The 14,715-nt window shown below is 44.4% G+C and overlaps 2 protein-coding genes across 3 annotated transcripts; one reads left to right on the top strand and one right to left on the bottom strand.

The window, feature by feature from the left end:
- The first annotated feature begins 3,502 nt into the window (after positions 1 to 3,502).
- LOC103722536 lies at positions 3,503 to 8,664 on the top strand. 2 transcript variants are annotated; one of them, XR_005514611.1, is made up of 5 exons: positions 3,503 to 3,799; positions 3,959 to 4,327; positions 4,878 to 5,494; positions 6,978 to 7,051; positions 7,144 to 8,661. XR_005514611.1 is itself a non-coding variant. In XM_039133137.1 (4 exons), exons 1-4 carry the CDS (start codon positions 3,503 to 3,505, stop codon positions 6,988 to 6,990), a joined length of 1,296 nt encoding a protein of 431 aa, XP_038989065.1. In that variant the 3' UTR covers positions 6,991 to 8,664. The 2 variants fall into 2 exon arrangements, 1 of the variants encoding a protein (XP_038989065.1); XM_039133137.1 differs by having other exon boundaries at positions 6,978 to 8,664.
- A 1,224-nt stretch (positions 8,665 to 9,888) lies between these two features.
- LOC103722538 lies at positions 9,889 to 14,596 on the bottom strand. Its single transcript, XM_017846524.3, has 3 exons — positions 14,372 to 14,596; positions 10,647 to 13,327; positions 9,889 to 10,541 (listed from the first exon to the last, which is right to left on the bottom strand). The coding sequence occupies exons 2-3, from the start codon at positions 13,167 to 13,169 to the stop codon at positions 10,401 to 10,403; spliced, it is 2,664 nt and encodes an 887-aa protein (XP_017702013.1). The 5' UTR covers positions 13,170 to 13,327; positions 14,372 to 14,596; the 3' UTR covers positions 9,889 to 10,400.
- Positions 14,597 to 14,715: the final 119 nt, after the last annotated feature.

The following is a 14,715-nucleotide window of genomic DNA, read 5'->3' as shown; positions in this document are numbered from 1 at the left end:
CAGAGGGAGGCCTGGACTTGGGAGTCCCGACCTCGATGGGGAAGTCCGCTTGTAGGAGGCTCCGGTTGAGCTGGAGTCGGAGGAGGCGGTGCCGTTGGGATGCCCCTGGGTTGCAAGCTTTGGACAACGGTAGCCAAGGCTTGCACTTGTTGCACCAGGGCATCAAACTGCTTCGGCCGAACCTGAGGGGTTGACTCGGCCGGAGGTGGTGAGTTCCGGACGGAATGCTCAGGACTGGGTGGAGGACGTCGAGAGGCGTTGGAAGCCCCTTTGCTTCTTAGCTTCATGGCAGCGAACTCGGGCCCTTCCTCTAGCGCCAACTGTTGCTGGAAATTGGACCCGGGGGCCGCCGCGAAACCAGGGGAGGAGGAGCTCCGCTGCCGGGAGGGCGGACGGCGGTGCGCCGGCCGACTGCGTCCTCCGCGGGGATGAGAGAGCGGAGAAGAGTGCGTCCTGGCCTGTCCTGCAAAAAAGCCGGTGGCCGGGCTCTCCGGCGCCGGCCCTCCGATGCTTAAGTTAGAGGGGGAATATGTGGAGAGAGCAGGCCGGAGAGTATTTGGATAAGATAAGGAAAAATGAAGAGGATCGTCCCCTCCCTTGTGTCTATGCTGTTTACTTCTTTCTATCCGGTCCAGGAGGGTTCTCTGTCTCTCTCTCTCTCGGGGCCCCCCTTCCTTTCCCTCCAGGTTTCCTTTTATAGGAGGATTTTTGTTACCTGGGAGGTGACAGGAGGTTTATCCTCTTGTGTAATAATTGGGCACGATTTGGCCCATTAATGGCGTAGTGGAGAACGGGACCGAATCGGACCGGAATCAGGGAGTTGTCACGGTCGATCGGACCTGTTGGAGTGGTTGAACCGCTGGCTATGGTGGACCTGGGGTCCGTGGATGGTAAGTGCATTTATTATCGAATGAACCGGCGGTCAGGGAGAGCCATACGCTCTGATGGTTCAGTGATCCGGAGATCGTTTTGAGCTATGTTCATTTAATGACTGAGTGCATCGGAGGCCCGAGGGGGTCTTATGCATTAATGACAGGTCATGCCGAGTTCCTGTGGAGATCCTGTGCTTTGATGGCTTAGGGATGGTGGCAGGTTGTAGTGGAGTTACGTACTTGGTCGTCGGACCTGTTGGAGGATTAGGCAGTGATTGGATATTCGGCTAAGGCATGGGCCTAGCAGAGGTGCCGAGCCGAGCAGGTCGCCTAGCGGAATGTCCTGTGGCGGGATTGCCCCTGGTCGACGCTTTCTAGTAGAGCGCCTCTCTGGTCGGCGCTCTTCGGTCGGGCGCCTCTCTGGTCGGCGCCCTTCGGTCGGGCGCCTCTCTGGTCGGCGCCCTTCGGTCGGGCGCCTCTCTGTCGTGACTTGGGTAATCTCCCAACAAGATCTATGCAGGCAAATGAATGATGGCATGAAAGATGCAACCCTCTCCCAGCATTTGTTGCCATACATGCTGCTCAGTTGATTACGAAATAGCCAAATGCATAGTTGTGAGCCCAATTAAACTTTGTGTGTGTGTGTGTGTGTGTGTGTGTGTGTGTGTATCAGGTCTCAGGAGTGCCACGAGGTGTTTTGCATATCCTCCATAGGAAGCGACTCCTAGCCAAAGCAGCCATCATGTGGGCCTTTGGCCCGTCGTATTTGAAATGGGTTCGCTTGCAAAAAAACAGTGCTTGGGTATTGGGCCGAGTGGTAATGCTGTGCTTGGGAACCCATCTGAGTACATATTTATTAATTTTAATTTCACTCTCATCAAAGTTAGATGGTAGAATTCAAGAGACTGGCACGAAATACCGTGCAGCTCGTTCGTCGACGAAACACGAGGCAATCCAAAGAGACTGGTAGAATTCGTATTCTCCTCGCTTCTTCATAGAGATATCAAAGTTACGTTCGTGCGGCATTCTAAGTTGAATTAATTATATGATTCAGAGTCTTAATTTTTGGATGCTGTAATTGGAAGAATCCGGACGCGTTGTGTGATGGAAATCTTGAAGCAAACTGGTAGGCGGTGGCAAAGCGGAAAAAAAAAAAAAACTGGTAGGCGGTGGCGAATCACCCATGGAACACAACTTTATACGTTTCAATTTTCTTCAGGATACGTCTTGAAAGCAGCCTCCGCGAGATTCAATGTTCGGAACCCTCTTCTCTGGAGCCCGCGCCGAAAATCTCGTCAAGGTCAACCAATGCTCGTTGTGGAGGTTGCAAGCCACGCTTGGACGGTGGAGACGGTTCCCGTGGATCGTAGCAATGTTGGGGTTGCGGCTGCGGAGGACGCCATGAGACTTGCTTTGCACCCTCTTTCCACGGCGAGAAGGAAGGCACAATCTCGATTGACTCTATCTCGCCGGCTTTTAAATTAGCCATCCATGGTACGGAGCACATCCTAGCCAACATGGCGGACCAACTAATAGGAGTATGTTGAGGATGCACAAAGTTATTCAAATTCTCTCAAACTAGCATTTATATATTACAGCTCAGCCTCGGCCTATCATCATACACAAAGACTGGCAGCAAATCCAGGTCGTTCTGAACATAATCCTCACCGACCGCGTCAACAATTTTTCAACAGCAATAACCATCATGTTCTTTAATTGTATATGATCTCAGCCTCCAACGCAACGCTCATCATCTCATATTATGATAAGCTTCCAAACATTCCTCGCATATCCTTGTGGTCGGTGCGCAATCTCAACGGGGATAAGATTCTACCTCTAAGCCATTCCCTAAAGTATACATGGTTTCGTGCCTCTTGTTACTTAAAGATGCCAGCGTGCGGGTGGGGAGAGAGAGAACATGCATAACTTTAATTCTTGTTGATGTTAAGGGCACCCTACGCCTCATCGCCTCCGTCCCTGCCCTTGGCCGGTGCTCCGTTTACTGTTGTTCAAGCATGATTTATTATTTACTATTATTAATTTCATTTGAGCTTAACTTTGAACCGGGCCGAATATAGATCTTAATTGTAAATTCTCAATTTAATCCAAGCTTGAATTCAAGCTCAATTTCAAGCTTGATTTCCAACATGATTAATATAAATTAACATTCAATATATATATACGCACAATAATTTTTGAGGATTAGCTGTCAAATTGCGGGAGGTCGGCGAGAATCCCAACAACCCCGACAGCATGGGGAACCATCATTAGACCAATCAGCCCTTGATTCTTGATCAAACGCCGGCCGCTTTGGTTACTTCTACGTTGGGGACCCGCCACCAGTGTCCCAACGTCTAAAACGAAAGACTTTACGGACACAAAAGAAACGTACAAAAGCAGAAACCCGGAAGACGCTTTAAATAAAGCACACCGAAGTCAGTCTCGTCCGGTAGAAAGGAAGGAAGAAAGGAAAGAGAGCGTGCGGCCACGATCGAAGAGCGAGTCAGCAAGGGCCCAGTTGTCGACCAGGGGCAAGCCCTATGGAGAGTTAAAAGTGGAGAAGAAGAAGAAGCCAAAGAAGACTTATAATTTGCAGCGTCTCCATCGGCATCTCTTCTGGTTCTTCTTCCATGAGGAAGCTAAGCGCAAACCTAGACCGAGAAGATGGTCTGGACACCGTCCTCGAAGTCCCAATCCCTGAAGAGATGTTCTCGTCCGGAGGCAACTCTAGAAGCCACAAATCTCTGTACACCAACATGAAGGCGTGGATGCGATCCCATGTAGACCGTCCTGCACCCTCTTCTCTCGGCCGAGAAGCCGAGCTCCTCCAGCTCATGCTCGGCGTTATCGGTGCGCCCCTCGTCCCGCTCCCCGTCCAAGCCCAAAAATCCATCATCAGCCACCACATCAAAGCGGAGGACCCTATTGTAAGACTTGTTTCGTTGTGCATGTTAACGTTTATCGAACAGTGCTAAAAACAGCTATTCTTGATGTTAACATCTAGATGTTCTTCTCCTAATTTATAACCACCCCCCCTCTTTTTTTTTTTTTTTCCTTACTCTCCTTTTGTTCCGTGTAAATGGCAGGAGGCATCGATGGCGAAATACATAATACAGCAATACATCGCAGCGTCAGGCGGGGAGCAGGCTTTAAACTCGGTGAATAGTATGTATGCCATTGGGAAAGTTAGGATGACAGCCTCAGAAGTACTCCTCACGGCGAACGGCAATGACACCGGCCCTACCAATAAGAAGGTGACCAAAGGTGGACGTGGAGGGGAGATGGGAGGGTTCGTGCTCTGGCAGAAGAAGCCGGACCTGTGGTGCCTCGAGCTGGTGGTGGCTGGGCGCAAGATCAGCGCCGGCAGCGACGGCAAGGTGGCGTGGAGGCAAACACCATGGCACCAGTCCCATGCCTCTAGGGGACCTCCACGACCCCTTCGCCGAGCTCTTCAGGTAACAACACGACATAACAAAATTAACATGCTGCTGCTTCCATGGGGGCGTTAGTTTAATCATAATTAAGCAGCGGGCCGGTTAAGCGATTATTCGCCCACATTAGAACCCTGCTGAGACTAAGCCTTGACCCGATACGATCTTAGCAAGTAGGAGGAGTTACTTAAAATTTGATCCTTGTAGAGGAGGAGAGCACTAGAGCAGGTACCCTTCTTTAATTAGACCCTGAAACTAGACCGCGTTGATCAAAATTAATGCATGTCAATCACGTTTGGATTCAGTTGTTACGTATACCAATTGTCAGAGTTAAGTGGGCCGCCGTCTTGCCATCTGTTTGTACACGGCATCGAGTACGTTCTCGAGCCAGAAGGCTAAACGGAGGACGACCGCCCAACGTGAAGCCATGTGCCAAGTGCAGACAGCTCACATGGTGGGTGGGATGTCCGCTGTTTCGCCGGTTTCCGTGGGCGCAGCACAGTAGGTTTCGGACAAAAAGTCCACTTTACGACGTCACGGCCAATTAATCCGATGGACTTTTTCATCATCGCAGGGTCTCGATCCAAGGTCCACGGCCAGCTTATTCTCCGACGCTGTCTGCCTCGGGGAGAAGGCGGTGAACGGCGAGGATTGCTTCGTCTTAAGGCTGGACGCCCAAGCGGCGGCCCTGCGAGCCCGAAGCAGCGGCGGCGTGGAGATCATCAGGCACTCGGTGTGGGGCTACTTCAGCCAGCGGACCGGCCTGCTCGTCCAATTAGAAGACTCCCTTCTCCTCCGGATCAAATCCGCGAGCGAGGAGAGCGCCTACTGGGAGACCACCATGGAGTCATTCGTCGAAGACTACCGGCCCATTGATGGCATCTATATCGCGCACGCCGGGCGCACCGCTGCATCTCTGTTCCGGTTCGGCGGCTCCGACGATGATGGGCACACAAGGACGCGCATGGAAGAGGCGTGGGCCGTCGAAGAGGTAGACTTTAATATACGGGGCTTGTCCGTGGACTGCTTCTTGCCTCCGGGGGACCTGGAAGAGGAGAAGCCAGGCTGCGATGCAATGGTGAACAGCGCGCGTCCACCTACCAGAGCTCAGGCCCTCCCAAGGATTGGCCATTCCAAGGTTGCTGCACTCGACGTAGAGGATTCGGATCCAACGCACGAGGAAGATGGCAGGTCATGATCTCTGTAATTCTGTAAATATTGCAACACCTACCGTAAGATTTTATCATTGTTCAGGACCAGAAATTAATTCCATCGTGCCCATGGTGCTCCGGCATATTTGTACCTGTCTTTTATATTTTACATCATACCGGATCACGATATGACGATTTATTTCGTAGTTTAGTTGTGCATGTCAGCATTGCCCCGCGCTCTTATTGTTTTTTATGCTTGACGGATTAGACCGAGCAATACATCAAGCATCCAAGACAATATTAATTACCGTATGGCCGAGCATCTAAATTCAGATCTAACGGTCCAAAAAATATACTTTTTATTTTTTTACTATTTCTCACTATTATATCAAAATTCTGCCTAATTTAAATATCCGAAGAGACCGACCAAAACCATCTTGGTGAACCTTTTTTTTTTTTTTTTTGTATGCAGATTTCTAGCTCTTTATGGCAGATTAGCTCCCGTCTTTCATCATCATGAATCGAACGAATTGATCTACACTTTTTATATTTTTATATTATTAAAATATAGTCGGATAGAATTTGAGCAATATCACCAGTGCCCTGCTCTGAACAGAGTTCAATGTGTCTGCGTGCATATTGATTGGACAAATGAAGGAGGATAACGTGCACATTTGCACCTGCACAAACGTAATTTGGCTTGACTTTGTTTTGTCTAGGGTACCTGCAGTAAGCTTTAATTGGTTGTTGAGAGCAATCAAACTAAGTACAAAAACAAAATCAGGAACATCCTGCAATTATAAGAGAGCATACGATCATAATCAGAGTTTCCAAGAAGGAAGAGATTCTCGCATCTCAATGTCAACGGTTTGCAAATTTTTAAGTTGCCTCCACTCAAATCAAATGGACTTGACCTAGAGGGCAAACGAAACAACTATATCTATTTTAGCAAAAAAAAAAAAAAAAACAACTATATCTATGTAGTGAAAATTGCACGCAACAGCTTCTTGTCTTGTGTCAGAAAAAGAATCTTTGGTTTCTTTTATCATTCCACTGCAAAAATAACGTATGGTAATGAGGATTGTTTTCTAGGGGAAAAAAAAAACTTTTGACCTCCTCAAATTTAGCATTTTTTATAATAGGCCCTTCTTTTTTAAAAATCTTCAATCATGATCCTCAGGTTAATTTTCAGATGTAATGTGATATATCTGTCGATCTCTGTTAACATAAAGACGTCAAGCGACCCTCACTCGACTAATTTTAAGTCATAATTCCCTCAAATGCCCGTAGATTCTTGTAGCTTTATCTGGCCCATTTAAGGGTAAAAGAGATAATTTAAGCGTAAAAGACATGGTGCCAAGGGACAAACCAAAGACGGCATTCTCCTCTAAAAAAAAGATTTTGGTAAGAAGTAGAAGAGGCAACAGAGAGTAGGAAAAAGAGAGTTTACCATATTTTACCATAGAGCTCAGCAAGAGCTCTGGCATCTTTGCAACTAATGCCGATCGTCTTTGCCACTGCAGAAGGAGATCTTGACTACAGAGCTCATGGACTGCTGCAAATCCTGGCCGATCTTTTAGGGGTGTCCTATTTTGAGGTACAATGGCTGCTGCAAACCCAAGACGACACCCTTTCAAATAAGCTGTTGACGCCTTGTTCTTCTCCATTTACCTGTTCTTCTTCAAATAGTTGTTGCAGGCTACCGAGGCAATGGCTATTCTCACGGTACGATCCTCCGACGAGTTTGCACGCGAGAGAAATACGGAAGCTACTGATCCAACGGAACATAAAGCTAGAGGGTGAGACCTGGACCTGCAGAGACAAAAAAATGCCTCACCAAGTACTTGGCAGCATCATGGCTATTCACAAGGGAAGTGCTTGCATTGAGCTAGAATTGGGACGCAAAAGTGAGCTTGCCTTATGATACTCTTACTCTTAGGTATTAATGTTAGCGAGGTTGAGGGTTTCGCGGACTCAGGTGCAATGAGGAGTATTAGAGATTTTGTATGTGGTATTATGCGTATGGTGTAACAATGGTGTGGGTGCATGTAAGACTCAGGTGCAGGGTTTTTGAGTGCAAAGAAAAATAAGTTGTCGACCTGAATGCACACCTGGATTCCAGAAAACAAATGTCAAGATGAATAAAGAGCGGCGGGCAGATTGAAATATCATATGATTCACTGAATCTAATCCAACCACAAGCTAGTATAAATAAACTATTTATTAAAACTACTGATATATTACTAAGACTACTTAAGAGTAATCGAAGCTTATATTAAGCTTAAGTAAACTAAAGATTTTAGTTACTGCGTGCGTAACTATTCAGTTACTTGAGATTGAAGTGAAAATAGATTAAAGGATTTAGTAACTACTTGAGAGGCTACTAATGTCAGGCTTTAAGGGACTCCAGTAGCATAAGTAAACTACATCATAGATAACTACATTGCAATTGTTCAACCATTCCCGGTCAATCCAATCCATCTCATAACCTTTTAGAGACAATCCAATCCATTTCATATAGTATCCCATCCACCAACAGCAAATTGATGCTGAAATAAATCAGACTAGCTGGAGCTTAAATACACAGACAATAAATCCGCACTATAACTTGAGTCAAAAACAAACTATTTAATCCACACTGTACATTTGATCTTTGAAATCCAATGCATTTGAAATCGAAAAATCAAATTGGTTTAAACATGGTACATGAACAAGATACAAGATCAGTGATTTTTTTGTGATTTTAAGTCTTAGCAAAATTCATTAGTTCAGTGTTTCCAACCATACATCCTGTTTTTCTTAGTCTAACCATAAATGAATTTATTCATGTCCTACTCATAGAATTAGCAATTGTACATCAAAACTTACATTTACTATCATAGCACGTACGCTAACACCAGAAACATAATTATTTCCCTGCTAAATTTCAGAACTAGCACAAAAGCCAATCACCAACGCCCTTTAACTAAATTACAGTCATAAGCCCAATAAATATCACTCCAAAATGTTTATCTCTACTTTAGTCTACCACATAAAGAATTATAGATTTATGCACTTGGTCCTGATCTAGTTAGATTTGGTGGCTTGTGAAGTATCCCTTAGGGAGGCACAAGCAATATGCTTCTAAGGCCAAAATAGTTTCTTAGGACCTAAAAGTAAAGATAGTTTTACATATATGAATGCATTCTAATTCTGGATTGCATAAATGGGAAGAACAATAGTGAACCATCATGATGCAACTCAATTGTAATCACCTCAATATCTAATTCTGAATAGTAAAAAGTATGCATTTTTAAGTAAAGAAGGAAAAATACAATTTTCCTAAAACCAACGCAAAAGTTATATTGGCAACAATAACATTATTGACAAGTGAGGGGCCACACAAATAATGGGAGTCAGGTTACCATAAAAACCTATGGCTAACATTGGAGATATTACAATAATTTAGGATAGAAGTCCACGACTAACATGCTAGGGACCATATTAGCAGTCAATTTTCCATAAATTAGGGAGCTAAAGTACTTCCACTACAAAATCCACAAAAATAGAGCAATAACCACAAAAAGAACACCCATGCCACAGACAAGCAAAGGAGGCACTACAAAATTTCATGACAAAAAACCACGATTAACATGCTAGGGACCACATCAGCATTCGATTGCAATAGAATCAAAGCCCAACTTAAATTACCACCATTGCTACATAATGTCTCATAGTTTGGGGATAATCAATAATTTATCAAAGCATGAGACATCCACTCCATCTTGTCTCAGAGCATGCAAACAACAAGCATAGATACAATATCAGGGGTCCAAAGAGAATATACTCGCTATGTTTATAGAAAGCAAACATGATAAACATTGTCACAAAAATGAAGACCAAATCCCCAAAACAGAGCAAAAACCACACACACACACAAAAAAAAAAAAACAACACCATGCGTAGTTAAGGTAACCACTTTTTACCTATAGCCCTAAAACAAGAAAATTTGGGAGCAATGTCACAAGCCGAGCCTTATTTGTCAACAATAAAAGGTAAAAAAAAAATATTTTCTTCGAATTTCAGGTGAACCCATGAGCTTATCTTTCAATAGCAAGACCAAAGGATAAGGACATGATGAAGGAATGACCCGAAGATGCTCTCTAGGTTCGATTTCTACTTTGATTGTGGGAGATCTCGTTTCATCTTGGCTGATTTTGCTTGGATTAGGACAGCAAGGGAAGAAGAGGTTTAGTTTTAGACTTTTAACCCTAATACGATTCTCAAGTACCACCCTAGATCCTCTTAGAACCAAAAGCACTTTGACTTTTAATGCTTATAATTAATAGCATTAGGCTACGCCACAGCTGTATGACAGTGCATCAGATAATTACCCTGAAAGACTCGATTTAAAATATTTTTAACAAGAGGTGGTCTAAGTGAAAACATTGAAACTTGAGTGCATAAGAAAATTTCTTTCCAATTTTTTCATGAGGTAATATGATATCAAGATGCCTCATCTCCTATTGTGAAGAAGTTTCCTCTGCTGCTGTTAATATTTATATGACAACATAATAAAACCAAGTTTAAGAAGAAACAAGAACAATATGATGCCAACCTCTGTAACGCACATTTTGGTCACACAGGAGTCATCTTCTCTAGCTCTGGTAAGGTATGTTAGCAAATAGAAGATAGCTGTAACATTTACCAAAAAAAGATAGCTGTAACTAGAGGGATGATCCATCCATCATCACTATTAACTCGTAAGCAGTCGGAAGGAGCACAAGCCGAAATACCATACCCCTCACTCCAATGATCAGTGAGGCAATTAAGCCCTTCCGACAGGGAAAAGAGCTGGATGGTTTGGTACATTACTTGCAGGATCTCCCTCCTGCAAGATCTCAGAACTCCTTCTTGCATACTCAGCAAAGACGCGTTCCTGCAAGGCAGGTGCTTCCACTGAGTGATCAAGGCTTCCTGCTGTGGAGGTTTGCTATACAAATTGCAAAAGCCTGCAATAAAGCAATGGGTGCCCTGAAATCAACTGTATACAGGCCCTCTTTGAAGGAAATCATGCTGAAGGCATGTCTGTTTTCAAGAGATTCGCCCTGAGAAAGATCAAATTATAAAAGCGAGCAGTAAGTTCAACTGATAATAATCAGCTGGCAGTAGATATATCAAAGGAAGCAAATGACAGATCTTGATCTGCATACCTGAACGAACAATTCAAATCGGTGAGTACCATCTGTTTTGCAATAAGCTTTGGCTGAAGCGGGGCTCCTCTTCTCTTGGAACTTGTCAGTTAAAATCATTAGCAAACAACCCTCATCCCAACCTCCACAATCACATGTTCCGCCGGATTTCCATCTTTGGATCAAAGGGGATGGCACTCCTGTACCTGACAAGCCATGAACCCCACTTGGAAGTACGGCTGTGAGAGTAGGTAAGCTTGAATCATCATTCCTCTGCTCAATCTGCAGACCATTTTGTCCACAGCAGGAGCATAAACTTTCTGCCGAATTCATTGGTGACAGGTATCTGCATTTGCTGCAGCGTAGTACATTAACATCATGACTTCCTGGCCTCTCCTGAGGAACCTCAGCAATGACAGCTGCGAGCTCCGTGCTGAATGGGGAACCAACAGGTTCGTGGGATGTCGGTAATGGTTCAGCACCAAGCAAAACAAATTCTCTTATGACAGAATGACTCTTGGAATCATAGTTGGTCAACTTGGAACATGAAACCTTTATTTGGCCCACAACATCAGAGAGCAAGCCACGCTTTCTACTCTTGCTTCCAGGGTTAATCCACACCCCACTTTTCTTCTTAACTTTAGGCACAGAAAAAATCGTATAAATGCATTCACAACAGTCTTTATCTGAGATGCTTTTCTTCCTTATTGTAGCTGCGAGAATATTGCTGTCATTGGATGAGAACATAAACAAAGGCAGACCATTCTTCCAAGCAAGTTGCAGAAGTGCATGTCTCATTGATGCCGCCTGCCCCTTACCTTGAAGTGACCCACTGATGTCGGTGCGCAGCGGGCTTGAGGAGTTTGGGTTTCCATTTGCCTGCCAATTGGAATTAATGCCTGTATCCAATGATGCGAATGGCACACATGATAATGCTAATTCTTCCTGTATACAAGGCTTATCAGCGTCACTTAATTCATAAGAGTGGTGAATGGGCAGGGCTGCAATTGGAGCAGAAATATTCCTGTGATGCTTTGGCTTCAGTAATGGATCTAGCAACCTCCTCAATGGACTGTGCCTACCTCTGTTATTAGTGGTTGCTTTATCTCCATCAGTTTTATCTGGGTAAGTAATAGATTTTGATTGTTTTACCCGTAAACTAGATCTTATGCTCCCAGCACTGGATAGATGGTCAGGCAATTTTCTTCCTGTTACACTGGCTTCTTTTGCTTCACCTTGACCTAATCTATCAGCCCTAAATGCAGATTGATCACAAGAATATCCAGTGACATGGTTGTGTTTCACAATTGGACCACTCGATTTAGTGGTTGCTACTTCATTTTCTTGCAGAATGATGCTGGCTGAATAAGGTTCATCAGCCAAAATGGAACAAGGGAGCGGACATGAGTGGGGAACATGAGGAGATTGAAAGACAGATTGGACAATCTCAGGAGAGCTATTTGAAGGACTGTTCTGGGTTTTCTCTATTGACCTTCCATCATTAGATACAGAGAACTCAAAGCTTTTGTCTTTTGCACGAACACTCTGCTGTAGATGTCCCCGCATGCCTTCCTTCTTTGGTGATTCATCTAAGCATTGTTTTTCTAGCCAATCTTTGGCTGAGAGTAGGCTGCTATGGTAGCCCTGGCACCTTCCTTCTTTACTTGATCTACAATCTTGTGCCTCTGCAGCCTTATGTGTAAAATCTGAGGTATCATAGTTCTTGTATGTCGAACATGAATTCCCAACATCTGGAGGCAGGGATACATTCTGGAATATGGCTTCGCCATCTGAACATACTCCGTCTTTACCATTCTTGAGCCGCAAGCAATCAGTACTGGTACCATAATCTGAATCAAGTTGCCGGTCATGCCCAGAAGGAAATTTTATGGGTGAAGCTTCTGAACCAGAAAAACACAAAACACGCCCAGATCTTTCCTCCTCCATCAACTTATTTCGGCTACTTAGAACAGATGGATTCCAATGACCATCCATAGGAACAGAGAGCTCTGTTTGAGAAAGGGGGCTAGCTGTGCTTCTACGAGATTGGGAAGATGACACAAATGTCGAAAATGATGAGGACTCGTTACTACTAGATGAAGAATTTCCACTTCCCCCATGAACGATGTGTTTCTGCTGGTAAGTCCATTTCTCAAGAAGCCCCCAATCAAGGACTCCAAAATTCAGTGCCTTCTCCTGAACATCATATCCTCTCTCCATGTGTTGGAGATAACCTGGAACATTTGACATGTGTTTTACTGGCTCTTCGATCCCAGTAGATTTCCTACCAGGCCATGGCCGCAAGGGCATAGGTGAGATCAAGCCCCCCTTATCTGAACTTGTTAGTCTATTGAACTTTGTAGTTTTCAAGGCCTTATCCTTCTCTAGCAATTTCATATTCCTGCTTTGCCTGGGGGATAACTCCCTCTCTTTCGATAATCTTGGGGACTGATGCTGAAGTGAACTTCTCTTGTCCGGTGAATTATATTCCGTCACCATGGATTCTGCATCCTTTGTTTTATTTGTCTCTATAATGGAAGGCATGATTTCAAATATCTAATGTGGCAATTCAATCTGCTTCACTTCCTTGCAATCATCTCTCACGATGATCTATAGACTTCCATCACTGTTCCCTCGGCCGAAGCTAAGAGAGATGGACGGATTCTCAGCTGTGAATCACTTCAACATGCCAGGCTGCAATGCTGAAGATATAAAAAAAGACAAGACTTGAGTCTTAAAAGTTGTACAAGGGTTGCAATGCATCATTCATTGAGTTGTTTTCACAGCACAGAGACTGAATTTAGAGAATAGATCATTGTAAAATCAATTTTAGGAGTTGACCGGTGCCACTTAAAGCACAAAAGTGAAGAAGAGCAAAAAGACCCATATGTTTTTTTTCAGTTTTTGATGGGGTAAAAACATTAGAGATTTTGTCTTTTCTGTTAAAAATTTTTAGAGATTTTAGACATTCTAGAGATTCTTGAGGTTTTAGAATTTGAGGGTTTAGATAGGTCTCAAAAAGATCGAAGCCAAATACAATCCTAAGAAATCATGGTCGAGGGAAGGATTGAATTCCCATAATCTCAACGAGGATCATCCGTTGTTTTGCTTCGCACTACTGTAACCAAGTCCACTCCTACAAGAAGCCCTTCCTTGCACTCAAAAATATATCAACATCAAAGAGAAGAACCACAAAACCTCTTCAAGAATGGCAAGAAAACATCGTCTAAAGAAAAATAAAGGAGACAGTAATTAATCGTGAAAGAGACTGAGATCAAAAGGGTATCACCATGCCCTCATTCTGCCCCCTAATCAGAGATTGAACTTGTCTACGTGACATTGTGATCTACGAAGAAAGAAGCACAAAATTAAGCTAAACATACTCAACAAGTAAGGACACTAGATAGCCCAGCCCTCTCGATTCACTATTCCCGTTGTGACAATCTACTTGAGAAAGCAAAAGAGCCCGAATAAATCGAAGCCAAATACAATCCTAAGAAATCATGATCGAGGGACGGATTGAATTCCCATAATCTCAACGAGGATCATCCGTTGTTTTGCTTCGCACGACCGTAACCAAGTCCACTCCTACAAGAAGCCCTTCCTTTTACTCAAAAATATATCAACATCGAAGAGAAGAATCACAAAACTTCTTCAAGAATGGCAAGAAAACATCGTCTAAAGTAAAATAAAGGAGACAGTAATTAAATGTGAAAGATACTGAGATCAGGGAAATGGAGGCATACCGCAGATCTGCCTCCCCTCTCTGGCTCTGCAGAAGAGAGCTGGTCCTCTCTCTCTCTCTCTCTCTCTCCTCGGAATTTCGGCTGCCTTCGTCTTGCCAAGAAGAGAATGGGAAGAGAAGGTCCGCCGTTCGACCACAAGAACCAATCAACACCAAGAAAGCGAGCGACAGAATCACAGCAAAGAGGAAATGGGAGCTGGTTATGTCTGGTTGGTGGGGTTGGGGATATGGCGTTTGGTCGAGCTCGGTGCTTTGTGCGAAGTGGGAACCGAAAGGACGGCTGTTCGTCCGGCCCCCGCCCCCAGGGACCAGGTGGGCCCGCCACTCCCGCCTCGCGTTGAAACT

This window comes from Phoenix dactylifera, chromosome 13 (genome assembly GCF_009389715.1).
Source record: "Phoenix dactylifera cultivar Barhee BC4 chromosome 13, palm_55x_up_171113_PBpolish2nd_filt_p, whole genome shotgun sequence".
Classification (NCBI taxonomy): Eukaryota; Viridiplantae; Streptophyta; class Magnoliopsida; order Arecales; family Arecaceae; genus Phoenix; species Phoenix dactylifera.
This window is presented reverse-complemented; position numbering and strand designations above follow the sequence as displayed.